Source organism: Strigops habroptila, chromosome 11 (genome assembly GCF_004027225.2).
Source record: "Strigops habroptila isolate Jane chromosome 11, bStrHab1.2.pri, whole genome shotgun sequence".
In the NCBI taxonomy this organism is placed as follows: domain Eukaryota; kingdom Metazoa; phylum Chordata; class Aves; order Psittaciformes; family Psittacidae; genus Strigops; species Strigops habroptila.
The window spans coordinates 15,168,081-15,195,909 of NC_046360.1; the positions used below are offsets into that span (position 1 = coordinate 15,168,081).

Here is a 27,829-nt window from a genome sequence, read left to right on the forward strand (position 1 = left end):
GCAGAGTTTTGGGGAAGAGGGAAGCAGGGGCTCCTACCCATGGGGGAATGTCTCTAGGGTTGTCCTTGCTGGGTAGAGAGGACAGAGGACCTGTCCTGGTCTGATCCCTGCCTGTTTGGGTGCAGGAAGACTGCAGCCGGGCAATGCCCCCTGCCTGTCCTCCAGCACCGGGGGCTGCCAGCACTGGAGCGGCAGTTATGGCCCCTTATGCAACAAGTACAAGCTGCAGTCTGTGCTTCCATACATCCTCTGGCCCGGCTCTGCCCCCTGTTCCAGTCAGCAACCCTTCTAAGCAGCCCCTGATCCCTCCAGCTCCCCACTACAGCTGGCGGCTGTGCATATCTCCACTGATACTGCAGAGCTTGAGGCCTGGGAAACAGCCACCAGCTGTGCCACCATTTCCCCTCCCTTTCACCTGCAGTGAGCAACCCCAGGCAGGGATGCTGAGCACAGGCCTGGAGCTGGCAGCCGTGGCAGGTTGCTGTAGGACCTGGTCCATAGGTGCAACTTATCATGGGGGCCAGCTGGTCACTCAGAGCTGGAGGGACTTGGAGGGTCTCGGGCAAAACAGGAGTTATCCCATGGTGGCAAGTTCCAGCTCTGTGGAGGGCTGGGCTGAAGCTGGAACACCCCCTGGGGTGGTGCCCCATCACTAAGGAGCATCATCAGAAGATGCCAATGGGCACTGTGGAGGTGGCGGGGCTGCGCTGCGGAAGGACGCAGAGAGCAGGGCCGTGGCAGGGACAGGCCCATCACTTATGGCTGTAGCCAGGGGAAGCCAAAGTCCTTTTGGGTGGAGGCTTGGAAGGAGTAGCAGGGGTTGCTCTGTCAGGCAGGTCCAGGTTGCAGTTCCAGTACTTATCACACTGCAGCAGGGACCAGCAGAGCTTGCACAGTGCCAGCACACCACAGGCAGAGCATCCTGATTGGTGTGGCCCCACCGCGGGCATTGCATTCTTGTGGGCACTGCCCCTCAGTGAGCATGGCTTTCCCACAGGCATGACATTCCACTGAGCAAGCACCCCCCACAGGCAGGGCAATCCAGTAGGCACAGCAGCTCCAATGGGCACAGCTTCCATGCAGGCATGGCATCCCTGGGGACTTAGCATCCACATGGGTATGGTATCCCTACAGCATGGTACCTGCCACCGGTGTAGTATTCCCCCAGCCCACACTGCTCTCACCCAGCCACAAGCAGAGCTCCATCCTCAGCCTCCCAGCAGGACAGGCTTGGGCCACAGCCCCTCACCAGGACACCGTTGGCACTTCCTGCTTGCCCAGGAGCACTCTGCCCCACTAACGGGCTTCCCACATCAGCTGACTGGACACTAAGGAGCAGGTCCAGAGCTGAGCTGAGCATGGAGCTCATGTTGGCCAGGTGCCACAGCGAGAACTGGGCCCGGAGGCAGCGGGAGCAGCACAGGTCACACAGCCTGCTCTGAGCCCTCGGGCAGGGCTCTGCTATTCCAGGAGCCGCAGGGAGCAAATCCCAAGCGGCTCCCGAAGGTGCTGTCTGGGAAGCAGATTTGCGCAGTAATCCAATTCCACACGCTCAGGAGAGATCTTGTGTGTATTCAGGTGTTTACTGGGGGCCCAGTGACTGTTCCACAAATCAGGCACACAAATGCTGGCTTCTTCACTGTATTTATACACAAGAGTGACAGGTTGCACAGTCCCGGTGACAGTGAGTGGTTGTAATCTACATATAGTTGTAATATTTGCTGTGTCGTTACTGCAAAAGATCATCAAAGCCACTCTCAGACTGGATTTGGAGTTTGAGAGAGCAGGCATTCATTACTGCAGCACTGGGCGCACACGTGAGTCACTTTGCAAAGGTGAGCACACCTGGAGTCTACAGGCAGCATCCAGTCCTCCAACAAACTTATGCACATTTACAACCTTTCCAGGAAATGATTTACATATTCACTGGATTTCCTAGAATTAATTGTCATATTTGCATTTTAATGACGCATGAACTTTCTTGCTAAGTGGTGGTCTCGAGGGGGCTCTGGTGGTGGCCAATAGTCTTCCTCACTGCGTCCGCTGATTGACCTGGGTGCTTGTGCATGTGCAAAAGGCTCTCGTGAATTACTTAATGTGTCTGTGTTCTAGATCAGTTTGTTCTGATTTGTCCCTTATCTTGAAGAACCGGCCCCCTCTCTCTTGGTTACTCCTTCCTTATCTTCAAAGGCTACCCTTGTTTTATACATACCCCAAGGCTGCACCAGCCCATCTTGCTCTCAACAGAGCGGTCCCAATTTACAACTTAACATCTTACCTTACAATTAACAGAGTGGTTTTAATTTCAATTTAGCATTTTACTTTACAGTGTCATTCTTTCTAATCACTGCATGCTCAGGGGAAGGAGCTTCATCTGGGCTGGAGTCTTTTTTACCTGTGGGTAAAAAAGGTAATTTTTAGTATTAGAAAGTTTCTATTTATTATTATTTTTTTATTAAATTTTTTTATTAATTAAAATGAATTTTATTAAATTTTATTAAAATTTTTATTATTAAATTTTTATTTATTATTAAAAAGGTGATTTTTAGTATTACAACAAAGACAGTTCACTTCAGGACACCTTAAAAGCTAGTTCATTTGCCAAGTTAGGTAAGAGAATGGTCACTTTGTCAAGCTGTCAAATAACTCATCCCTTAGTACAACCAACCCCAACTGTTCTCCTTTGTTCCTTCAAACAGAACCAAGATCTGGTTGTGCCCATGAGTTCCGTACTGTTGCAAGAGGGTTGCTTTGTCCCAGGCCCAACTGTGTAAATACAGCCACCAGTTGCAGTGCATAATACACAAGCAATAGATCTTGTCGACATGGTTGGTGAATTTTCTGAAAACTTTCTCAACAAGGATACACCTCAGAGTCCTCTGAAGCATTTGCTGGAATCTTTGAACCTCTTCTTAAGGGACCTCAGATCCCCAGACTTATCCAAGGAAGATACCTGAGATGGTTTTCCTCTTTTGAAAGAGACTCTGCACACCAGGATCAAGTGAGGCTCCTCACAGCAATCTCCTGGAGTATTTTAGCTTCTTCTTTAGGAACCTAACATCCCAAGTAGCAATCCAGTTGCCACCAAGAAAGATATCCAAATTGTTCTCTTTGAACACAATAAGACCCTGGGTAAAGGAGTATTTCCACTTTTGGTTAAACATCTCTCCTCCAGGATGCTCCTGGCAAAACATTTCCCAGAGTTTTATCCTATACGTTAGGAACCTGAGATCCCAGGTACCAACAGCATGCTTCTCCAGGGAAGATTACCAAGATCTATTCTCTTTTCAAAGAGGATCTCTCCTCTGGGAACACCAAAGATTCCTCCAAAGCATCACCAAGAATCCTTTGGCTTTTTCTTTAACAACCCAAGATCCCGGGTAGAAGCCCCATATTCCTTCAGAGAATATACATGAGATATATTTCCACTTTTGGTTAAAGATCTCTCCTGTAGGATGCTCCTGGCTCTCCTGAATAGTATTTCCTGGACTCATTTAACCTATTCCTCAGGAACCTGAGATCCCAAGTAGAAGCCTCAGACTCCTCCAGGGAAGGTACCAGAATGGATTTTCCTCTTTTCAAAGAGGATATCTCCTCTGGGATTCACTCAAGACTCCTCCAAAGCTTCTCCTGGAGTCTTTTGAGATCTTCTTTAACAACCTGAGATCCCAGGTAGCAGCCCCAGACTCCTCCAGGGAAGGTACCAGAATGGATTTTCCTCTTTTTAAAGAGGATCTCTCCTCTAAAAACACTGAAGATTCCTTCAAGGCATCTCCCAGAGTCCTTTGGGATCTTCTTTAAGAACCTGAGATCCCGGGTAGCAGCCCCAGACTCCTCCAGGGAAGATACCCAAGATGTATTTCCTCTTTTGCTTAAAGATCTGTCCTCCAGGCTGCCCCTGGCTCTCCTGCATAGTATTTCCTGGAATCATGTAGCCTATTCTTTGGGAACCTGAGATCCCGAGTAGCAAACCCAGACTCCTCCAGGGAAGATACCCGAGTGGACTTTCCTCTCTTCAAAGAGGATCTCTTCTCTGGAATTCACCCAAGACTCCTCCAAGGCATATCCCAGAGTATACTGGAATCTTCTTTAACAACCTGAGATCCCAGGTAGCAGCCCCAGACTCCTCCAGGGAAGATACCCGAGATGTATTTCCTTCTTTGCTTAAAGATCCATCCTCCAGGATGCCCCTGGCTCTATTGCAAAGCATTTCCCACAGTCATTTAGCCTATTCCTTAGGAACCTGAGATCCCAGGTAGCAGCCCCAGACTCCTCCAGGGAAGATACCCGAGATGTTTTATCTCTTTTGGTTAAAGATCTCTCCTCCAGGATGTTCATGGCTCTCCTGAAAACATTTCCCATGGTCATTTAGCCTATTCCTTAGAAACTTGAGATCCCAGGCAGCAGCCCCAGACTCCTCCAGGGAAGATACTTGAGATGTGCTTCACTTTTTGGCTGAAGATCTCTCCTCCAGGATGCTCCTGGCTTTGCTGCATAGTCTTTCCTGGAATCATTTAGCCTATTCTTTAAGAACCTGAAATCCCAGGTAGCAGTCCCACACTCCTCCAGGGAAGGTACCAGAATGGATTTTCCTCTTTTCAAAGAGGATCTCTCCTCTGGGAACACCGAAGATTCCTCCAATTCCTCCCAGAGTCCTTTGGGATCTTCTTTAAGAACCTGAGATCCCAGGTAGCAGCTGCAGACTCCTCCGGGGAAGATATCTGAGTGGATTTTCCTGTTTTCAAACAGGATCTCTCCCCTGGCATTCACCCAAAACTCCTCCAAGGTGTATCCCAGAGTATACTGGGAGCTTCTTTAACAACCTGAGATCCCGGGTAGCCGCCCCAGACTCCTCCAGGAGAGATCCTGGTTTTCCTATTTTTAAGAAGTTCTCTCCCCTGGGATGTACTTGGGTACCTCCCAGGCATCGCCCCATGTCCTTTTCAATCTTTAGTGTTCTGAGCTTCCAGGTAGCAGCCCCAGACACTTCTGGGTAAGACACCTGAGATGCTTTTCTTTTTTTCTAGGAACCTCTGCCCTTGGGATGCACTGACATTCCTTCCAGGCATCTCCCAGAGCCCATTTGTTTTTAAGAGACCTGACATCTCGTTTGGTAGCCTCAGTCTCCTTTAAGGAAGATACCCAATATGTTTCTCCTTTTTTGGGCGATACTCTATCCTCTGGGACCCATCCAATGCTCCTCCCAAGAATCTCCTAGAATCCTTTGGGCTGTCCTTTAGACCCCACCTGCAGACAAGTTGATGGCCTTGCTCATCTCTCTTTCCCAAAGCAGGGACGCCTCTTTGGCAAGATTTGTGTCTCCAACTATGCTGGACAATACTCGGGTGGAACTAAGGAGAATGAATTAGTAATTGGGGTTTATTTTCCCTATGAGCTGAATTAATCATTGGGTTTTAGTGCTAATGCAGGAACTGAACTTACCAATGGCAATTTGGAATCTGTATTTCTGTGGCTTCAATAAACTGCACTATTTGTGAATCCATAATTGTGACAGTTCTGATTGCACTCGACCGAATAGATTGTGTCCAATTGGTAATCATCAGAAATGAAGCCCAAGCCCTCCCTGCCCCTCTGAGTGCTGAGGACTGGCTGGAACACAAGGGGTGGGTATTTTCTGTCCAATCTCTATACTCTTACACCACAGGAGGAGAAGTTGCCAATGAAGACAGAGACAAAAAAGCTGTTGAGTACCTCAGCCTTCTCCCCACCCATTGTTACCCATTTGCCAGTTGTGTTCATCGAGGGGGTGTTACACTTTCTTTGACCTTCCTGTTCTGGCTGACATACCTATAGAAGCCCTTCTTATTATTCTTTGCATCTGTCAAATTCACCTCCAGCCACATTTCAGCCTTCTTGAGCGCATCTCTATGCAGTGAGGCAGCATCCCTATACTCTTCCCAGGACACCTGTCCCTGCTTCCATGGCCTGTACATTTCCTCCTTGCCTTTGAGTCTGACCGGCAGGCCGTGACTCATCCATGCTGGTCTCATGCATTCCTTTCTGGATTTCTTACACCTGGGGATCAAGAGCTCTTGCGATCTGTGGAAAGCATCCGTAAAACTCTGCCAGCTCTGTCCTGCTCCCTTACCCCTGAGGGCAGTTTCCCAGGGGATCCTGTTGGCTAACTCTTTGCACAGAGGCAAGTTTCCTTTCCTAAAATTCAGGAATCTACTCTCCTCTTCGCCTGACCCATATCCCTCAGGACTGTGAACTCCACCAGTGCATGACCACTGCAGCCCAGACTGCCTCCAATCCTGATGTCGCTGATTGCGTTTGTGACCATCAGGTCTACTAATGCATCCCCTCTGATATGGCTGCCTATTACCTGGCTTAAGAAGTTCTCCTCAATGATCTGCAGGAGTCCCCTGGATTGCCTACAGCTCACCATGCTACTTTTCCACCAGCTGTCAAGAGGGTTGTCGAGATGGTCCCCCAGCAGGACAAGAGCCTGCGAGTGCTTCCTGTAGATGGAGTAAGAAGGCTTCATCAATAGGCTTCCCTTGATCCAGTGGCCCATAGTAAACACCAACCACAAGGTTCCCTTTGTTGCCTCAGTCTTTAATTCTCACCCATAAGCTTTCAACCTGCTCGTGGTCACACTTCACAGACAGCTCTTCACAACGTACACATTTCTTGATGTATAGGGCAACCCCTGACCTCCCTCTTTCCTCCCTAGCCCTTCTGAACAGCCCATAGCCATTGATAGATGCATTCCAGTCATGGGATTCATCTCACCGAGTTTAAGTAATGGCAGCTAGATCACAGCTTTCTAGCAGCACTTATAGATGGCTTCCAACTCCCGTTTGTTGCCCATGCTGTGTGCATGGATGTAGAGGTACCTCAGCTGTCAGCCATGTCACTTTCTTAGAGCAACACACCTTAAGTCCCTTCAGGTATCAAAAGAAGCATGGCCAGCAGGTGGAGGGAGATGATTCTGCCCCTCTGCTCTGGTGGGACCCCACCTGGAGTGCTACATCCAGCTCTGGAGTCCCTGGCACAAGACAACAGGGACCAGTTGGTGCAGGTCAAGAAGAGGAATACAGAAATGATCAGAGCGATGGAGCACCTCTGCTGTGAGTTGGGGCTGTTCAGTCTGGAGAAGGCTCCAGGGAGACCTTATGTGGTCTTTCAATACTTTAAGGGGGCCTGTAAGAAAAGATGAGGAAAGACTTTTTAGCAGGACCGGTTGTGACAGGATGAGGGGTGATGGGTTTAAACTAAAACATCTAGTTTGGACATAAGGAAGACATTTGTTAACATGAGGGTGGTGAGACACTGGTACAGGTTGCCCAGAGAGGTGGTGGATGCACCATCCCTGGAGACATTCCAGGCCAGGCTGGATGTGGTTCTGGGAACCTGATCTAGTTGAAGATGTCCCTGCTCATTGCAGGGGTTGGACTGGATGAGCTCTGAACGTCCCTTCCTTCCAGACCAAACTCGTGTATGATGCCACTGGTTTTCCCTGTTGGTTTCTCGGGAGCGTCTGGCTCACCTCTGTCAGACTTCCATTGTGCTGCAGCGTACCCAGCACGTGCCGGAGCAACGGGCGGAGGGGCAGCCGCTTTGGCAGGTGCAGAGGACGCGGTTCTCTGCCGGGTGGATGCCACCGCTCAGCTCCTCTGGAGCGTGATGGCCCCCGACCTAACTCGCCTCCGGAGCCCTTGCGCACCGCTGCCCCGCCGCGCTCTGGTCGCCAGCGCTCGCAGGCCGCTGCTGGCAGGCCGGGGCCGGGGCTGCCGCTGCGCTGCGGGCCGGGCCTGGCCGGGCCGGCTCCGAGCCGATACCCTCGGCCACGGACCGACCGTTCCGTTACGGCGCCTTTAAACCTCCCGCCGTTGCCCTGACAACGCCCAGGCCTCGCGGCGGCTCTCGCGAGAGCTGTCGGCCCCCTGCGGGGGGGATGTGTTTGTGTAGCTGCGTTGCCCTGGCAACGTCCCTATTGAAGAAGGCAGCCGCGGGGCAGGTGCCGGGTGCGGTGTGAGCTGCAGCCGCGCCGCTCGAAACCGGGCTGCATCGAGACCAGCCTGAGAAGGACTTGGGCTGTTGTGTGAGCAGAAGCCTACCGTGAGCCGGCAGTGTACACATGCAGCCCACAAAGCCAACCGTATGCTGGGCTGCAGCAAAAGAGGTGCGAGCAGCAGCTGGAGGCAGGCAATGCTCCCCCTCTGCTCCAGTGGTACTGTGTTTAGTTTTGGGGTCCCCAGCGTGAGAAGGATGTGGACTTGTTCGAGTGAGCCTAGAGAAGGGCCACGGAGATGCTGCGGGGGCTGGTGCAGCTCTGCTCTGGAGCCAGGCTGAGACAGCTGGGCTGGATCAGCCTGGAGAAGAGAAGGCTCTGGGGAGAAGAGCCGTGAGCCAAGCTGAGGGGGAGCCACAGGGCTGTGCAACGAGGCAGCCCACAGTCACCCTGACACTGCTGCTGACAAGGGAAAGGTGAAGGAAAAGGTCTTTCTTCATGTTTCTCGCTGGGCGTGACGTGCTGTGGTATGGAATACCCCTTTGGCCAGTTTGGGTCAGGTGTCCTGTCTGCTTCCTCCCGGCTTCCACTCCTCCCTGGCAGAGCACGAGACTGAGAAAGTCCTTGGTTGGAGTAAACATTACTGAGCAACAACTAAAAACATCGGTGTCATCAGCATTGTTCCCAGGCTGAAAGTTAAAACCACAGCACTGCACCAGCTGGAGAAGTAGAAAAAATGACTGCTGTAGCTGAACCCAGGACAGTATCCACCCCTTATTCCATACCATTCATGTCATGCTCAGATCCCACATTTTTCAATATACCATCGTTTTTGTCTCATATGTGTATATACACACCCACACACAGAGAGATCATTCCTATATTCTTTTCCTTTACTATTCATTCTGCAGATAGACAGTAGAAATGTTCATAGATCATACTGTAATGACCAGATTTACTCTGTTGGCTATTGTAAATTTCGTTGTTAAAATGGATTTTATGCATACACAGCACCTTTTCAAATGATTACTCACAGGGTCTTTATGGTGCTCCAAGTTCAATGAGCCTGCTCTTCCACCAGTATATAAATGGGGGGGAGTTACCCAGAAGGCCCAGATTGCTGCTCGGGGTGGGCTGGGTATCGGTCTGCGGGTGGTGAGCAATTGTATCCTCTCCCCTTGGTATTTCCCTTATCATTATTGTTATTGGTGGTAGCAGTAGGGGTTTTGTATGATACCTTAGTTACTGGACTGCTCTTATCTCAACCTGTGGGAGTTACATTCTTTTGATTCTTCTCCCCATCCCTCTGGGAGCGGGGGGAGGAAGAAAGTGGGGGAGTGAGCAAGCGGCTGTGTGGTTCCGAGTTACCAGCTGGGTTTAAACCATGACATCCCCTCAACAATGTATTTCTTATTCCCCATTTTTCTCAGGCATTTCTTTTCTCATTTTTAGGGCTTTCCATCCCTTATCCATTCCCTCCTCAGGTTCATGTGCAGACGAGGTTTAAGCATCCTCTCAGACAGACCCACTGCACTGTCCTGCATCTGAGCAGGTCATTTGTGGTCAGCCTCTGCCTGTGGCAAGAGCTGCCTGCTCCTGGCTGGAGCTCTCGCACTCCTCTTGCTGGCAAGAGCAAGCTGAGAGCACCTACCCTGCACAGTGCCTGGCCTTCTCCTGCAAGGAGAAGGTCTGTCTGCCTGGGCATGCTCCTTCTGAGGGTGTTGTCAGGTACTACATAGAGTACTGGTAAAGTAACAACTACTCGGCATTAGGCTTGAGCCCAGCACTGGTGCACATAACATGCTTATGGTGCCTTAGCTCAGGAGATGGCTGAAGAGTGATGTTTTGTTGTAAATGTACTGGCGTGATGGCAAAAAGCTGCCTGAGCATCTCAAGTGAAATCTCAACTCCCAGCCTCACCCCACTGCTTATCGAAGGCATAAATAATTACACAAGTTGTAGTTTGGTGGTAAGAACATAATCCAAAATACTTTCACCAATTTTCACCTTTTTAATGGTGTGAAGCATAGTACAAGGGTCTATCTGAAACCAGAAACCTCTGCTTCTTCTGAGAGGGAAAAGGTGTTTTCTGCCTGCATGAGACTGATTAAAATACCATGCAGTCCCAGGGTGATGCCGGTTGATTTTTATTAGAATCTCACAGAATTTTTAACTGCAAAATTCCCAATTTATGACACTCAAGGATCAAAATCTTAAAGCTTGTTGCTCTTTTCCCAAAATACTCCAGGTTGTGAAGAAAAAGACACTTTAACCCAACATCTCCAGTACGTTAATTTGAAAATATAAACAAGGTAGAATTTCATTTAAAGCATTTCAAAGCTGAGACAAGCAATGTGAAAAGCGGAACTACACAAGAAACAATCCCACCCGACAGCCACGCTGCAAGTTTACTTTTCCACAACTTAGTGCTTTCAGGTCAGTTCTTTCCACCAAAAAGATGCTGTAGTGGCGACAAGATTGTGCTGGGGACACAACAAAAACAACACGTTACACTTAAAATACTTGCACTTAATAGCAGCATCCACCAGAAAGACACAACCCCAGCACAAAATAGTACAGAGGAAGGTTGAAAGAATAGAGGAAACATAAAGACTAACTTGTGCCATAACAGTCGAGTCTCAGCAGTTAACGGCACACATTCTGATTACAGGGGCTTTCATTTCTGCCACAACTGATTCAGCTACCAAACAAACAGTTCCTGCTACTGTTCAGCTTGTGCTGTGCCGTGAACAGACCACTCTTGGGGGACACAACTTCAACAGCTTTAGAGCATTCTTCAGTCAACAATGCCCAGCAACTGTCTGCATGGTTACTTTAATTTTGGTTTAAAATGGTGTCTTTGGGAGTCAAAGTTACAAAGGCCACAGTTGCTAAGTGGCCAAATAAAGATTGTACTTACCTTAATGGGGCTGAAGGTCCACCCTGGGAAGGCCCTGTTAAAAGGGGGAGTGTTTGAGTCCTTTAGAAATGGGGCTGGAGATGGCACTCCTCGGCTGATAAAAGCCACATTGTATGGGGGCTGTGGCTGTGGTCAGTAATCCTCATGTGAGTGCTTTTTTTCCCCCCAAAGACAGCTCAGAAGAGGAACATTTACTGGGGATGTTGCACCTTACCACAAGACAAAAGGACACCCCTGAATGTTCCTTTGCCTTAGGAAACTTTGGTTTAACCACAGAAAAGAGGGATCCATTCTTCAAGATAAGGCAGAATCATCTGAACTGCCAGAGTCAGGCATAGTCTCTGACACAGGCTTGGACACAGCCAGACTGCATCTGCTCATAGCCACAGTATTAGTACCTTCTCCAGAACTTTGAGAGACCTCTTCTGTCCAACTCCATGTCTCCTTTGTTTACCATTCGGTCCATTTGCTGCAGTAGCTGCCCTGCACCGTCAGCCTGACAGGTTGCTCTTCTTTGTTCAGGGTTAGGCACCACAGGTCCCCCTGTAAGAAACAGCAGCAAGAACAAAACCACAAGCTCGCTCCCTGCACACTCCCTGTACACCCAACAGCAGATGCTGAGACTGAGAGGTGGCTCCAGGCTGACTGACCTAATGCCTGGCAGGTTTCAAAGCAATCCCAATGCAGGCTGACTTGGAGGTGAGCTGCCACCTCACAGCCCAGCCCTGAAAACTGTGCAGCCCAGCTGTACGGGTGGGAATTCGTGATGGGGGAAGAGAGCCTCAGCCGAAATCATGGGTGACCTACTGCTTTATGGTGGTTTTAATTCCCAATCTCACCTGCTGGAAAACACCAAACACGATTCTTGAAGGAAAACTAGTAACGACGTAATCCTTGCAGCTTTTGATTTGATATGACCAATGTGAATGAAATAATCTGGGAATTCGTTACTTACAGAAACTCACTTGGTTGCAGCCCACTGTAAGGGACGCTGGACTAAACTCACACTCATTTTCTCTGAAGGAATTCTGAAAGGAAAGAACCCAGGAACTGTTACACAATGTAAAATTTTATTGTACAGGAGATTTTTATTTGTTTCTTGCTTTAGGAACTAAAAGGCAAGGTCTATACTCTTGTTCCATGATATTTTTTCCTGCTACTATGAGGACTTTCTTCACTAATACATTTCTACCCTCCCTTCTCAGGACATTCACAGGTCTAACATAAGCTATAATTTATTGAGTAGACTTCAGTACAGCAGATAGTGAAAGAATAACAGCAGCTATGGCATAGACAGAGATTTGAAAACACATGAACAGAAGTGCTGTGGGAAGTAACAGCCACTGGACAATACAGGCTCCCAGACACTAGCCCTACTAACACACAGTCATAGGAAACAGAGTAACAGGGAAGGGACAAAAGTGAAATGTCAGAAGCAAGAGGTGAGCCAGGAATACCCATTAGGAAGGCTATCAGGAATACGAAGGACCACAAACAACAACATCAGCACGGAAGATTCTTTAAGAGAGAGAGAAATAACTCTGTCATAAAGAGAAGATAACAGAACAGATTCCCTCCTCAATGGTGTGTCTCTTGCACTACTGAGATCTTTGCAGCTAAGTCTCAGAGCATTAACTAAGTTAGGAAAATTATCTGCAGTGCTGAGCATCTTTTGGTTCTCTCTTTCTTTCTTTCTTTGGCTTTCACTGGTGCATTTGGTAAGTGGAAAGACACAAGGGCTTGACTCCAACCATCGTGACTGACAGCCTACTCTCAAAATCACAGCCCTAGAAGGCTGAGAAGATGGATGATAGCTGAAAACGCAATCTATTGAACACCCATGTGACTGCAGCACTTCCATTTCCCGAACCAGTGCTGTAAAGTCAATCCTACATGTACTGAGTAGACAGATTTCCTTCTTGTTTAATGAGACCCTTTTCTTTTTGACTTGCACTCTAAAACACCAGGTGGATTTTGATCCAAAGTCATACACTGCTGCTAAACTGAACAAGAGCCTGGAGGAATGATCAGAAGAATCCTGAAAAACTACAGGAATGACTGATGTGTTTTTTCCTAAACCTAGTCTTCCTTCTTGTCCTGAAAACCAGAAGAAAGTAAATGGAAAGCAAACCAAATGGAAAGCGTGTCACAGGAGTACCTGTCTCTGATAGCCTAAAAAAAATGCACGAGGGAGAAGCCCTCTGCCCATGATTTCATGCATTGCTCATGACATCTGGTCTGCTATTCATAAACACAACAGTTTTGACATCTGGACATCCATCCCTCTCAGTGTAGCACTGCCCTAACTAGTGCAAATTTCAGGGACAAGCATCTGTTCTGCACAAGGTTCATCTCACCTGAATTGGTGATTTATTCATCACAGTTCCAGTTTACCTGGAAAGAGCTCAGGACATGTCCTTTCACATTAATCCACGCAGTACGAGGTCACAGTGATGTCTGCCATCCACCACATTATTCCTCAGGGTCCAACACGCTACCCTGGAGCTCCAGCTTTCAAGGACTCTAATATTAGTTTGTGAAATCCAACCACTGTACAAGGAGCAGAGACATTCTGGGGACAGTGATTAGAGCAAGGCAGGGAATAAAAACGCATTTCAGAGGATGACCCTTACCCCACCAAGAGGGTGTATGGAGCACCTGAGGAAAGAAGCCAGGAAGGGCATGTGTAGAGACCTGTCACTAATCCTGCAAAGGTAAGCTGAAGGGTGGAGAGGAGCAAGAGCAGGGGACGTGGTACAGGGTTTAGAGATAAATGAGCCTGTTCGGTTTAGAGAAGTTCTTCTGTACTGAATGCTCCTGAGAGGGTATGAGGCAGTCTCCTTCCCATCTTGAAAATGTAATAAACCCGTAAAAAACCCTCTTCTGAAAGAATGCTTTGGGCTTCCTTTGTGGACAATTCCAAGAGGAATGAGTTTGTCTTCTGCGAAAAGACTCTCTCCTAAGAGTTGGAGAGGGGAAAAGGCCAGGAAGGCAATAGTGTGGCAGGGATTTGAACTAAATTTAGAATGAGTATCAGTATCAAGAAAATGGATGAAATGCACTGGAACATTTGGGAGGATGGGCAACAGCCAGGAGGAGGAAAACAAGGGTGTTAAGGAAGACCCTGTTACCTAGCAGCTTTGCCTAACAGCAGCTTGGCCACAGCAGCCTTCCAGCCTGAGGGCTAAAACAGGCTCTTCCCTCCTAACAAAGCCTTGGGAGAACAGTTGGTTTAGAAAGCAACTGCCAATCCCTCTGGAACAATCCCATTCTAAATCTGCCTTCTGATGACATGGTGAGAAAAGTCATGACACTGTTTCCAGAAGAGGGAGAAGCCTGCAAGGCCATCTAGCCTAGAGAAAGGACACTGGTGGGGAGTGACGAGTATCCACACTGAAGCCAGTGTGAAGGTGTTAGTACTCACTGCTGGCCCTTCATGGAGTTCTGCACAAAGGGGCAGCTGAGGTAAAAGAGGACTGGAGTCCTGAAGACAAGGCAGGGCATCTTCAGGTTCACCTGTGAGAAGCTGAGAAGCTAAGCTCACCCCTAGAGTTTGTGGCTGGACAATCAGAAAAGCTTGTGCCGTCTCCCTGTAAAACTCATGGCTAAGTTTGATGAGCAGGAATCTCAAATGTCTTGATGCACGTGAAAAGGCAAGAAGAATTACCTGAAGGCATCTTTATGCTTGCCCCTTTAAGAATCTAGGACTAAACAGAAACTGTTGGCTCTTCCTGAATATTCTGTAGCTTACCATTTCAAATCCATGCTTTGCTTTACTCGTACGGTGAACACACTCAGCTCCAGTCCTAAAAATAAGTCAAATAAGAACTGAGTTTACAAAAAGACACAAAAAGAAAGCAAACTTGTAAATGACTACTCCAAATATTTCATTAGGAATCTGGATTTTAGTACCTCTAGACAACAAGATACCCTTAATCTATATTTGCGCTCATGTTTCAAAGTCTCACTTAAAAAATGAAAACATGCACTTGTTCCAGTATTAGGCTTTCTGCTTTTCTAGTAAAACCAACGAGCACTTAAAGAGGAGAAGAACTGTTATATGACATGGAAAAGAGGATGAGCAGTGAGTTGAGGAAGCTTGCAAATCCTCACAAAGAGAAGGGCAGGTAGCAAAGAACCACAGAAAGATCTACAAGATGCAGTCATGGAGCAACAAAATGGCAGAGGAAACTCTGTACAGAGTGAGAGGTACAAAGTGATGCGCATGCAGAAAACCAACCCTGGCTTCACACACAAATAGCGCTTTTTGAGCTGATCAGTATCGCTGTGGAGATTCTGAGAGCTCAGCACTCAACAGCACCCCAAGAAAATACAGGGCAACAAGGGAGATGATTTGACTTGGTCTGTTCATGGCCATGGAAGGGGAAAGGCGAGAATAAACACTTCTGATCACAGTGTTGGATCTGGGACTCTCTGCCACACACTTGCGAACAGAGGAGAATTTCCTGTTTTTAAAAACCACACTCTATGAAAGAAAGAAGCCTGCTAGACTCTAACTAATAATGGGCCTGCCTCAGAGAGGTAATCAAGGACTAAGCTTGAAGTTATCCACCGTAAGCCAGCATTGCACCCTCGTGCTGAAGGAGGCTAACAGCATCCAGAGCTGCACTAGGAAGAGTTTTGCCAGCAGCTCAAGGGAGGTGACCCTTCCCTTCTGCTCAGGGCTGCTGAGGCCAGTCTGTGTGCTCTGCCCAGACTGGGCTCCCTTTGTGACTGCAGCTGTGGTCAAGCACTGCAGCCAGGTGCTCACAGAAGTTGTGGTGTCTCCACCCTTGAAGTCCATTCAAAACATGAAGGGACACATCCTGGACTATCTGCTCTGGGTGACCCTGCTTGAGCAGGAGGGGTTGGACTTGATGATATCAAAGGTCCCGTCCAACCTCAATGAATCTGTGAAATCAACAGATAGAGATCTCAGCCTCAAGCCAAGAGGCAGCATTCATCAGCCCACTCAGAGGAACAGGCTGGGGTGCAGTTAGAAAACTGTTGGCAGTTCTTTCCTTGTGATCCCTGGCTCAGGTTTGCTAGCCAGCTGCCAAGTTCTCATCCCGCTGTGATTCTACAGATAATGTTAATAGAAAGATGATAAACAGGGAGACCTCTAGTTAATGGCATGGGAGCCTGAGAGCACAGGACAACTTCTCTGCAATTATGGGTAATGCTGCTTTAGAGTCTGTCACCTATGGAAGAGAAGGAAGAAGAAAAATGGGGCAAAGGATTACACAGGAGTGAAATATGAGGAAGGTACGTGAGACATTAAAAATACTGATACGTGCCCTGGAAGACTATTTTGTAGTTTACTGACCTGTCAACCTGACCACCCAACTGTGGGCATGAGGTCTCTGCTTGGACTTCCACTCTTCTCCTCTTCACTGATGCTTCCCCTGCAGTACTTTCTGAGACTTCATTTCTTCTCTTCACCTACAAAACATTGCAAAATTGGCATGGATCAAATTTGATGCTGACTTTTCTATTTTAGAACAAAATTCAGAGTTAATATACATTCATGTTTTGCAAAACCGTTCATACAGTGAAAACCAAAAAATGAGTCCAGCATAAAAGATTATCTGCCTTATTCAAACAGAAGATTAGCACTGAGAGGCCATCCAGAGAACTATGCTCAACGGTTTTAAACAAGAAATACTGCTCTCCAGGACATCCCTTTTGCTCCATCTTCAGAAGACGGCCTAGGAATATAATTAGCAGGAATGCAGTGCCAGCAGGGTTGAGGGGGATTTTCTTTTGGGCATTTTGGACAGGACGTCTTCACTAATTCACTCCATCTCCAGATACTTCCCCATATTGAAAACAAGCCTACGCTAGACAAAAAATTTCCAAAGAAGCTTCACATTGTTGCTTCTGACACATGCAGCACCTCAGAAACTATTTAATTCTTCTACAGACTCTCAGAGACTCTCACAGTGAAGAAACCATTTGACAGCTCAGCTCAGACTTGCAGAAAACACACTTAGCTGCAGCCAGCAGGACTCTCAGGTCCTTCATTCAAAGTCTCATGGAATTGACAGCAAGATTTCTTTTAACTAGGTGAGAATTCAGTGCCATCTAACATTGCCTGCCTGACACCTAGAAACAGGAGAACCATGGCATTGCCTATATGTTATATTATATTATATTATATTATATTATATTATATTATATTATATTATATTATATTATATTATATTATATTCTGTTTCTCCAAGCTATTTGGAACATAACTTAAAAGACAAACAAACCACAGAACAAAACCACACACATAACTTACAAGCTCATCACTGCCCTGGTTTACTTCTTTACCTGTAATAGAAGTATGACAAAATTTGGTGAGTATTTAGACTGGACATTCTTTAACCATCTTAAAAGGACATTTTTGCATTGCACCCTACTTTCTGAGAACAAGATAAACTACTTTTAGAAATTATACTGGACTTTGCATACGAGATGCTGACATCGAAAAACTGCAAATACAGCTCTTTCAGAACTGGAATTCCTGGCTATGAATACCACATGTTGATGGGATGGGGAAAGCTGCTTTTCTTGAAGAAGTCCAAGGAGTCTTCTGAAAAGCAGAAGGTACTGAAGAACTGTTAGCATCACCCTGTGTTCTGGGCACCAGGTGGAAGATACAAGGACAGGTGGAGCATAGACTCCACAGAATATTGGCCACCTAACCTTTGATGCATAGGATCCATACATGTTTCAGTGCCTGAAAGTAACAGCACATTATGTTGTGCATAACTGTAGAACAGAAGCATTGTAGAGCTATGTGCAAAGGGCAGTTAAATACTGGAGCAAGGTGTACAGGGAAGGGAGTGAATTCTCCATGTTTAGAAGTTTTTAAATCCAAATACAGTCTATTTGGTAGGGGATGCTAGACACAAGCAAATGGGTGAGACTAAGAAACTACTTGTCCATTTTATAAAGGGGACAAGAATATCTACTAAGCAGTCATAAGAAAACACAGCAGTTTTTTCCAGGGACCAATAACCAGAACAGGAAATAGTAAGAATAAACACTCAGTTTTCACAACAGAGGAGGTTAAATGTGGAGTCCCACAGAGGGCTCAGCTGGGGCCTGAGGCTGTTCAGGGGATTCATAGGAAACTGTAAAACAATACACTAGGGAGGTGACAACATTTGCTAATTTTACAGAAGACATTATTCCCATTATTACTATCATTATTTAGAAAAACACATTCATTCGGAAAACAGAAACAAAGAGTGCGAAGTTCAATGTCAACAGACATAGTCAACCCCAAGGAAGAAAAACATGTGTTCCATAGACATGTGCTGGCCCCAGCCCAGCCACTGATATTAAAGAATGAAGGTTGGGAGCCACTGGGCACTGTTTCACAAAAATACTAGTTGAAGAGTGAGCAGTGACAGAAAAGGCAAAGAGATTCAGCAAGTTTTAGAAAAGCAATACACACTGTTCTGCTCTGTTTCAAATCCATACTACAGCCGTGCTGCACGCAGCTTTGCTCCCTCTAATTCAAAGGCACAGTAGAGGAAGAGAAAGGGAAAAACAAGACAAAGATCATAGATGCTTCCCGAAATTATCCAAACACACCCATACAGACTTACCACAAGGTACGTTTTGCTGAAATGAGTTCAGTTCTAGATACATAGTGCAAATGTAGGGATAAGGCACAAGATGGACATTCTCATGTTTGAATCTCATCTTCGATACTCTCTCCCATTTACTCAAATCTGAGAATGATGATAAGACTTAAGAACATAGCGCTAACATTTCAAAGGAGCAGGAGTCCTGACAATGTCCCCTTGTAAAGCTTCTAAAGTCAGATCACACTGAACACATGTATAAGGGAGCAGACACAACTTGTCAAAATGAACTTTGTAACAACAAAACCTGCCTGTGAGAATAATCAAAAATTAGCTTCTACACGCTGATGCTGTGCTATGGCACAAAGCTTTTACACCCCTGTCTTTTGACAGCAGCTATCACCACTGGGAAGTTTAGGGAAGAAGGAAAAAAGCTGGTGGCTGGTCCCAAAGGAGTAAGGGGCAATAAAATATGGTGAATACTGGGTGGAGGACATTTGCTTCACTTTTACTTCTAGACTTCAAAGACTACACTGAAGAGGTGACCCGGATAACTGAGTGACAGCCCTGCAGGCTTTGTGCGTTCAAAAGACTGCTTATTGTCTTCCAGCTCTCAGCTCACCTACTTCTAGTACAACTCACTGTGAGGTGACTTTTACTCCTCTCAGCCACCTATGTGGGTACGTAAGCATATATTCACATTCGCTCCCACCCAAGAAACAACTTTTATACTCAACATCCCTCTAGGCAATGTAAGATTTCATGGGAATGTTATCCTAGTCTCTCAAGCTCAAGCTAACTTCTTCCTGTACAGACTGAGGACAGCTTTGCAGGTACAATCCATCCTCAGAGGCTCATGGATGTAATTTAATCCCAATGTACCTTACAAGAAAACTACTGCGGTCTTCTCTACTACTGAGCCTATGAGGAGCATTTTACATTTTACTGACCTTCTGAAACAAGGCACTAGCTTTGCTTGCAGTTGCATTAGGGGGGATCCCGCCACTTCATATATACACACTCATTTTCTCTGGCTAAATCAGACCTGGAATGCAAGGGTGTTCATCTGAAAACACTGCAAAACACTCTCTTCACACCAGTTCTCTCTCTGGTGAAGGCAACAACTGAGGACGATCTTCAGCTAACATAGAACTGCAAAGCTCAAAGCAGTTGTACTCCAGCTAAAGACCTGCACGCTACTGGACATGAACATCAAATTCTGTAATTGCCCACAGACACAAATCATTGAATCTTTTCTTTGATGAGTAGGAAAGAAAGGATACATGGAAAGATAGTGAAGTGGTCTGTAGAAAATGGATGCAAATCGTCAAGATTTCCAAGGATTACTCGAATTGCTTCCTGGAGAGGCCAAAAAAAGGGAAGACTATTAAGAGTAGAGCCACAATTCCACCATCAAGTACAGTTTTGAGGCTTGGGAAAGATTTAAATTTACAGTTTTCACAAATCATGGAAAAGCAGGTTCTAGATATTTTGCTTTTCCTCCTCCCCTTCTTCACCCATCACCTTAAAGTGCGCTGCACTAACAGGCTCATTGAAATGAGAGTGAGTGAATGTCTTAATCTTGAATTAACATTAACCATTACTACAGAGGGTGGAGGTGTGCTTTTAAATTTAACAAGTTTTACATTTAAGAAGTCTCCTTTTTGCCAGCAAAACATATGTAGCATTGACTTGTTTCAAAAAATAAACATATTCCCCTTTTTCTGGCTATTGACCCAATTCAATGAAAAGGAACTGTAATTCTGTCCCAACAAAACCCTGTTTCAAAGACAAGAAACTTTTTCTGGTAATACCTTTCAGTACTTTTCAAAAGTGAAAAAAAAAATCCCCACCAAAACCCAAACCATTAATTTCTTGTATCAGTTAAACCCAGCACATTTTCTTCAATAATATTTATAATGTTATTACTGTACTCTGAAGACTTTTTTAAATGAAGTAACAGGAGCACTTTTAAGCAGGCAATAGAGTTGTCTCATTTCCTTGGGAATGGCAGGAGCTTCCTTCCGTCTCAGGAAGAAGATGACAATAACAGCTGCCACCAAGCTTGGTCACAAAGTAATGGCATCATTAAAAGAGCCACCACTGATTCCACTAGCTCCACAGCTAGGAGGAAAGCATATGCAATTGAGCATTAGATCAGCCTCTGTCAAGCTAGCTCACCAGTACTGCCAGCTCCTGAAAAACCCGGGGGGGGCTGACACCTAGTCAAGCCTGGCAAGTTAAAAGCAGTGGGCAGGTCTGGGGCTGAGAGCAAAACCCTGGGCAAGTGCTACTGCAGGATGAATCTCAACAGGAATCAGAAAGGAACGGGGGGCAACTTGCTCAACAAATAGGAGTTTTCATTTGTCCAATGCTAACCATCTAGCTTCTCTGAGATATTTCAAATAGAAACATTGTTTTCCATCCTAATGCTGCCTGTCAAGGACAGTTTTCATTTATATCATTTTTTTCACCCTTATACTCTCCAGAGAAGTTCCCCATCTCTCTCACTCAAGGTGTTGCATCTGACAAAATGTCCTCAGTCCCATAATGAACAAATTATTTGCTCAGCTGAACTTTCAGCTCAGGTTCTGTGAACCTGCTTCATCTCCTACCTCTAACTCCTTGGCAGCACTTTCTGTGTTGTCGAAATCAGGAGCACTGTGAAACAAACAGAGAGTTAGTCCCACCCCAACCAAAAAGCAACAGAGATATGTTTGTTGTAGAGCTTAAACAACAACAAAACATCATTCCCATTGCACAGAGAAAATACTCAGTGGGCAGATGAACTCCTTCTCCATTATTCCACAAGGACTGTTTCTTGTGAATTTTGTGCTCATTTGTATTTTGTGGGAGATCAGATCTTTCCAATCGATCCTCAGTAACCTTTAGGGTTGTTTTTTGACCAGGTGCCCTCAAACCAGCACCTCTGTCTTCCAGCCTATCACGATGCTCTTCTGCTCAAGGGACTACAAGAAGGAACTGGCAGGACGTGCCTCTTAATCACCTCCACGGTGCAAACCTGCAGAGGAGCAGGCCTTCACAGCACTGGAGCTACGCCCTGTGATGCTGGGAGTTGTGTACTGCCTGCAACAAACTCTGTTCCCAAATATTAGCTACATCCTCTGTAAGACAGCTTCTCAGAAGTTGTTTGCTGAGAGGTGTTGGCCAACAATAAAATGCAGAAGGAGAGAGAAGGTCTTAAAGAAAATTCAAACACATTAGAAAGGAAAGAAACCACACAAATGTCACTTGGAAATAAGTAAATACGTGGAGTGCGAGGAATTACGCCATGCAAGCATTCTCTGGTACATGGCTTAGTAAGCAGCCATTCTCATATCCTCCACAGTCAGGGTCCCCAGCCAGAACTCGGTCAGAGATGAGTGCTTTTCATCCTCTTCAGAAAGTCTCTCTCCTTGTCTGGTACAGCACAAGTTAATGAAAGGAATTACACAGCACACCACAGCAGGACAGGTATCACCCACCCAAGACTTATGCTGTGCTTCATGGATCAGCAGGAAAACAAAAGTACGATTCAGGAAGGGACGTTGCTGTGGTGATGAGAAGAGGATGGGAAGAACATCCATCCAGGGTCTCCTGACAAGGATGTCAGACCTGCCATCTGACTGCAGGCCATTCATCGCTTGGGTTGTGAGGCTGGGGAGTAGGGGGTGAGTATTGTCTTTTAAACTGGAGTGTAGAGAGGCAGAAACAGGCTCATCTTTAAAGAAGGGAAGAACCTTCATTGTTACCTGTGTTTTTCTGGGGATTCGGAAGATCTTCAGTGAACATGACCTCACTCTAGCAACACGCATGTGTAGATGATCAGCTCTATGATCAGCTCTTGCAACTCTGTCAATGATCTTTTGGGAACCTGGCCTCGGATCAGTCACCACCTTATTGAAGGCAAAAGGAGTTTCACTTCCCAAATCTGCAGACAGACTGATAGCATTGCTTTGGACATAAGGCTATGGATGCACTTAGGAGTCACTCCTTTACTCTCTCTTAGGAACTGGGAGTGAATCCAGATGCTCTGAATAAGCACACCCACTCACCACAACCATGACACGGCAGGGAAGTTTCACAAGTTTTGGTGTACAAGGAGTTGCTTTTGCTGTATTTGACTATGTTGACATGAAGACAGACTTGACAAGCTCACTACCAATTCCAGAAAATACTGTGAAACAAAAAGGTCCTTCAAAAGTCTCTCCTCCTGTTCCCTCAAGTATAACAATGAATTGCAACACACACAAGACACGCAGGGGTAAAGAAAGACTAACTCAGACAGATGCAGCGCTCTCTTGAACACCAGGAGATCAAACACCCACAGGCTCTTCAGAAACATGTACACACTACCAGCAGAGCCTTCCAAAGGGATTACGTTGAGGGAAAGAGCTCAGTCACAGACAAGAGCAACATTTCAAGGATCTTCTGAACACCACACGACACCACAAGACAGACAACACACCTTCCTCTCCAAAGTCAACAAGAGAACAAAACAAGAAGGAAGGTTAATCCTCCTGGATGTGACACTGTTCCAGCAAAAATGCTAACAAGCAAAGCTAAGGAAACAATTGTGTTCTACTTCATCCCAAAATAAAGTCGTGAAACAGCATTTCAAAGACCCAGCCTACTTCAACAAAGGAAAAAGGAGACAAGTGTAGCATGAGATTTCATGTAGCTTCAGGTCTGGAGACAGCCTACTTGGCATGATGTTCACATTCACAGCACGTTCTCTTCCATTCTTCTGCAATTAACAACAGTCAGTTCCAGAGTAAACCCAGGCTCTGGCAGTGTCTGAGCACATCTGATTGCAAAAGGAAATCCATTCACACTCCTAAAACTACTCCATAGGCAGATGCTCAGATCACTGCCTATGGCATTTCAGCCCTGCTGCCACCTCACTGGCATGAAAACAGGATTTTCAGGATGGCACAATGCTGTTCTGTTTCTCTGATGCAGGGATACTTGCTGACTCCCAAGGATCTCAGTCCTAGTTTCTGCATGCTGGCCACCATGAAAAGAGATTTAACCTCAACAGTTGTTAGGTCTTTGCAAAAGCCTGTGAGGGCATCAACCTTGAACTGCTGTCTGATGATGATCACAGCCTCAAAGGATGTACACAGGGAGACAGATATTGCTGAGCCACTGTTCTGGGGGCTTTTATTAATATTTATGAATACTATCACTATTAATTCTTTATCAGAGGCTCAGACAGCAACAACTCATAAAGTTTCCAACCAAGGCTGAGCTCTACAGAACACTCCTTCAGCAGGACACAGCCAGGAAGCACCTGGTTTGGAATACTACCCTTAAACCTGAGCAGCTTCAGCTCTTTTTGCCAGAGCAGCTCAAACTTGTGTGATTATAGATTGCAGCCTCCAGGATTCTGAGTCTCAGACTAAAACTCCAGAGCTCCTTGAGTGAGCTGGTCAAGGTTTTGCCCACTTGCAAAGTACTTGGCCATCATCTCTGTGTGTCTGACCAGCAGACACAAGCAGATTCCTCAGGGATAGCCTTTTCTTTTACCTGTAAAAGATTACCCTCTTTACATGTTTTACATCTTTCCCGTCTTGTGCTTTAATTACTTTGCTGGCTACTAACCCCAACTTCCTATTTGAGGCTTACCACACAACCATTACCTCCCACAACCCTCCTATTCATTGTCCCCTGCACACCCAAAGGCAGTTTACCTTCCTCTTTCTTGCATGCCAGCAGTACCATAGACTAAAATACTGTCCCTTCACTCTCATTTCTCACTACAGTGCCTGTAGAAACTGAGAGAAACAGTTATCCGAAAAGCCCTGCTCAGCCTCCCTGCCTGCAGGAGAGGCTCACTCTTGTTTCAAAACAACCAGACAGACAGGCTCATCACAAACACGTTTGAAGGAGGCAGTGGAAAGGGAACCTTGATAGAAAAATTCCTGAGAGCACACAAACATCTGCCAACAGCCAGAGAGCTTCCAAAGGAGCATCCACACTTGAGCGCCAGATTACAAGGCCAGCAAAAGGTACATTGCTAACAGCAGACAGCCCAAGAAACAAGTACAAACTCTGAGAGCTCCAAGGCAGTGCTGCTTCTGACTGGGATTCCCAGCTAATTTTCTCCATAGTAGTTCGGTTGTGGCTATGTTTTGGATTCCTGCTGGAAGCAGTGTTGATAACACAGGGATGGTTTAGCTACTGCTGAGCAGTGCCTACAGAGCAACGAGGCCTGTTCTGCTCCTCACACTGGCTGTGTGCGAAAGGAGGCTGGGGGTGCACTTGGAGTTGGGAGGGGACAAGGCTGGGACAGCTGACCCCAGCTGACCCAAGGGATATTCCAGACCACAGGACATCATGCTCAGCAGTAAAACTGGGAGGGGATAAGGAGGAAGGGGGGACACTCGGTGGCGTTACAGCATTTGTCTTCCCAAGTAACCATTAGGCGTGATGAAGCCTGGAGATGGCTCTAATCACCTGCCTGCCAATGGAAGCAGTGAATGAATGCCCCATTTTGCTTTGCTTGTGCACATGCCTTTTGCTTTACTTATTAAACTGTCTTTATCTCAATCCACAGGTTTTCTTAATTTTACCTTCCGGATCCTCTCTTTCATCCCACTGTGGGGCAGTGACTGAGCAACCATGTAGGGTGTAGGGGTTGAACAGCTGCAAAGGCTGGGGAACTTCTCAGTTAAACACTTAGAAAATTTAAAATACTGTCAGGAAAAGCAGCCCCTTCTCCCACTGCAGCACAAACTCCACACATGGCAGTGAAATGATAGCATTTTTACAACTCAAATTACTCTCTCAGGCCGATGCCCAGCATGGGGAAGTGCAGGAGCAGCTTTTAAGTGACCACTCTCAGTGTCTGTGAAAGAAGGCAGGAAATGAGGAGCTCCCGAGCTCTGAATTTAGGGTTTGATCTTAACTCGCTGCTACATGCTGCCCTCAGACTGCAGGTTGCCTTGGCAGCTTTAACATGCTCACCTGCTGAAGTGGCCATACCGGATTTTAAACTTGTACACACGGCTGCCTGCGTGAAGAAACCTTGTTTCAGGCAACGGACAGGTAAATGATTTCAGTGGCATCTTTCTTCCTCCCTGAATGCCAGCCTAGGCAAGGAGGAGAGTCAAAGGGAAATTACTAAACCCTTCACCAGCTCTCTCCTGTCACACGGCAGAAGATGGCAGCAGCTTTCGCTCTAGAGGAAACGTGCAGAGAGAACCCCTCCTGCGGCACCTCCCGCCAGCCAGAACATCGCCGGTCCGCGCGGTTCGATGGAGCCCGGTGCCTGCAGCACGAGCAGCGGGCGGGCTCGAGCTGACGCTGCGCTGCCTCCAGCCGCGCTGCTCTGACCGGCGGCCCTGGAGCTTCACCGGCCTCTCGCTCCCGGGGCTGCCCCAGGCAGGACCGTGCCGCGGCCCGTGACCGACGCCAGGCTGCGGGGGAGGAGAGGGGCCGCCCGGGTGCTGGGAGGAGGCCGGGACCCGCCGCGGACGCCGGCCCAGCGCCTCGGCTGCCGAGAGGGGAGATGCCGCCGCCGCCGCCTCAGCCCCGCTGCCGGCCTACGAGGCCCCCGAGCAGCGCCCGGCCCCGCTGAAGGGGACAGGCCCCGCCACGGCCACCGGCCTCGCCGCGCCCGCCGACTGTCCTTGCCTCAGGAGCCGAGCCGAGCCGAGTTCAGCCGAGCCGAGCCGAGCCGAGCCGGAGCTCGGCCGGAGCCGCGCCGGGCAGGAGCCGAGCCGAGCAGCACGAGGGGCCGGTGCCCGCCTGGGGAGGGCGTCCCGGCGGCGGTGCCGCAGTGGGGGGCGGCTGCGGGCGGGATGAACAGCTGGTGACCGTGCCTTCGCTCGAGGGGTCGCAGCACACGGCTCCCGCCGGCAGCCGAGCACTGGCTGAGCATGGCGTAAGGGAGGCAGGATGGGAGCGGGTCCTGGTGCCAGATCCACACTGGGTGAGCAGGGCACCAAGCCACCAGACCCGCACAGCACAGCTGCCCGTGCCTTGCTTGGCAAGCAAAAACCAAAGCCACAGCTTTGAGATCAGACCGGGATGGAGGCAGCAGCAGCCAGGGTGGTGGCACTGGGAGAGGATCAATTGCCGTGAGCTCAGATGTTCCTGTCCCACTCTGCAAGAGGAACTGAGCAAATCCATATGAGGTGGAGGATCACGGACAGACCTCGTGTTCCAAGGTCAGCCTGGCACATCAGCAAGGACTATTGTGGTCCTGCTGACAGAAGCCTCCCAGCGTTATGCACGAAGCTGCGACAAAGTTGGCCTGGAGCAACAATCATCATGAGAAGCAAAAGTTAATGTTAAAAAAGTTATTTTCCTGCCTCATTATTAAATACATAAATTAGCAACCTTAACAATAGACATCTGTGTGCTACAGCATGTCTGGGTGACAGCCGTGGGAGGAATTTCCAGAATGCATGACTGTAACAATGGGCACAAACAGAGGAGATTGAGATGAGCTCTGAGGCAGAAGCTCTTCCCTGTGAGGGTGCTGAGGTGCTGGCACAGGGTGCCCAGAGAAGCTGTGGCTGCCCCATCCCTGGCAGTGTTCAAGGCCAGGTTGGATGGGGCTTGGAGAAACCTGCTCTAGTGGAAGGTGTCCCTGCCCATGGCAGGAGTTGGAACTGGATGAGCTTTAACTTCCCTTCCAACTCAAACCAGTTTTGGACTGCATGATTCTGTGATTCAACTGGAAAAGGCCCTGAACAATGTGATACAGCTTTTGAGTATACCTGATTTGGAGCAGGTTATTTAGATGACCTCCAGAGGTCATTTTGTTCCTATGTGTTCTAAAGGCATTACTAAAACCTGATGTTACACACAGTTCTATTTAATAAGGTTAAAAGAAAATCAAATCCCACAGAAGCTCCTGCGGGGGCCACGGGGGACGCTTTGAGAATGAACAACTTTTTTTTAGTTGGCACTAAGAAGCTCTTAGCTTTTCCTCGCAAAATGGAGCTTTGGAGAGGACACATCAATTGTACTGGTGGAAGGAATCCCGGGGAAGAAACGTAACTCAGTATAAATACCCGGGACAGGAGCAAAAAATGGAAATGCCATAAAATAATTAAAAAAAAAAAAAAAAAAGGAATGGGAAGTTTCCAGAGCACAGAGGAAAAAACCCGAATAACACGTGAGAGCAGGAGCAGGGGATGGAGCTGGGTCAGGAAGCTCAAGTAATGTGTAAGAGCTCTTTCTCTCACACCAGTATACTGTGAGTGTTCCAGGCTGAAGCTTGCACCAACTGAACTGCATTTTAATGAAATCTGGTTCTTAAACCAGAATTAAAATCAAATTTAAAATATAAAACCAGAATCTTATAAAGCAGAATTTCTGCTGGCCATCTGCAGA

At 47.2% G+C, this 27,829-nt stretch overlaps 1 protein-coding gene across 4 annotated transcripts; it reads right to left on the reverse strand.

Annotated features, from left to right (window-relative positions):
* Positions 1-9,973: 9,973 nt before the first annotated feature.
* On the reverse strand, positions 9,974-26,985 carry MAJIN (membrane anchored junction protein). Of its 4 annotated transcripts, none has more exons than XR_003993806.1 (10): positions 25,451-26,985; positions 21,097-21,142; positions 19,765-19,840; positions 18,503-18,628; positions 17,185-17,216; positions 16,225-16,340; positions 14,650-14,704; positions 11,864-11,926; positions 11,297-11,441; positions 9,974-10,461 (listed from the first exon to the last, which is right to left on the reverse strand). XR_003993806.1 is itself a non-coding variant. In XM_030501873.1 (10 exons), exons 1-10 carry the CDS (start codon positions 25,549-25,551, stop codon positions 10,416-10,418), a joined length of 816 nt encoding a protein of 271 aa, XP_030357733.1. In that variant the 5' UTR covers positions 25,552-26,985; the 3' UTR covers positions 9,974-10,415. The 4 variants fall into 4 exon arrangements, 2 of the variants coding, with proteins under 2 accessions (XP_030357733.1, XP_030357731.1); XM_030501873.1 differs by having other exon boundaries at positions 11,854-11,926; XM_030501871.1 differs by having other exon boundaries at positions 9,974-10,932; positions 11,854-11,926.
* Positions 26,986-27,829: the final 844 nt, after the last annotated feature.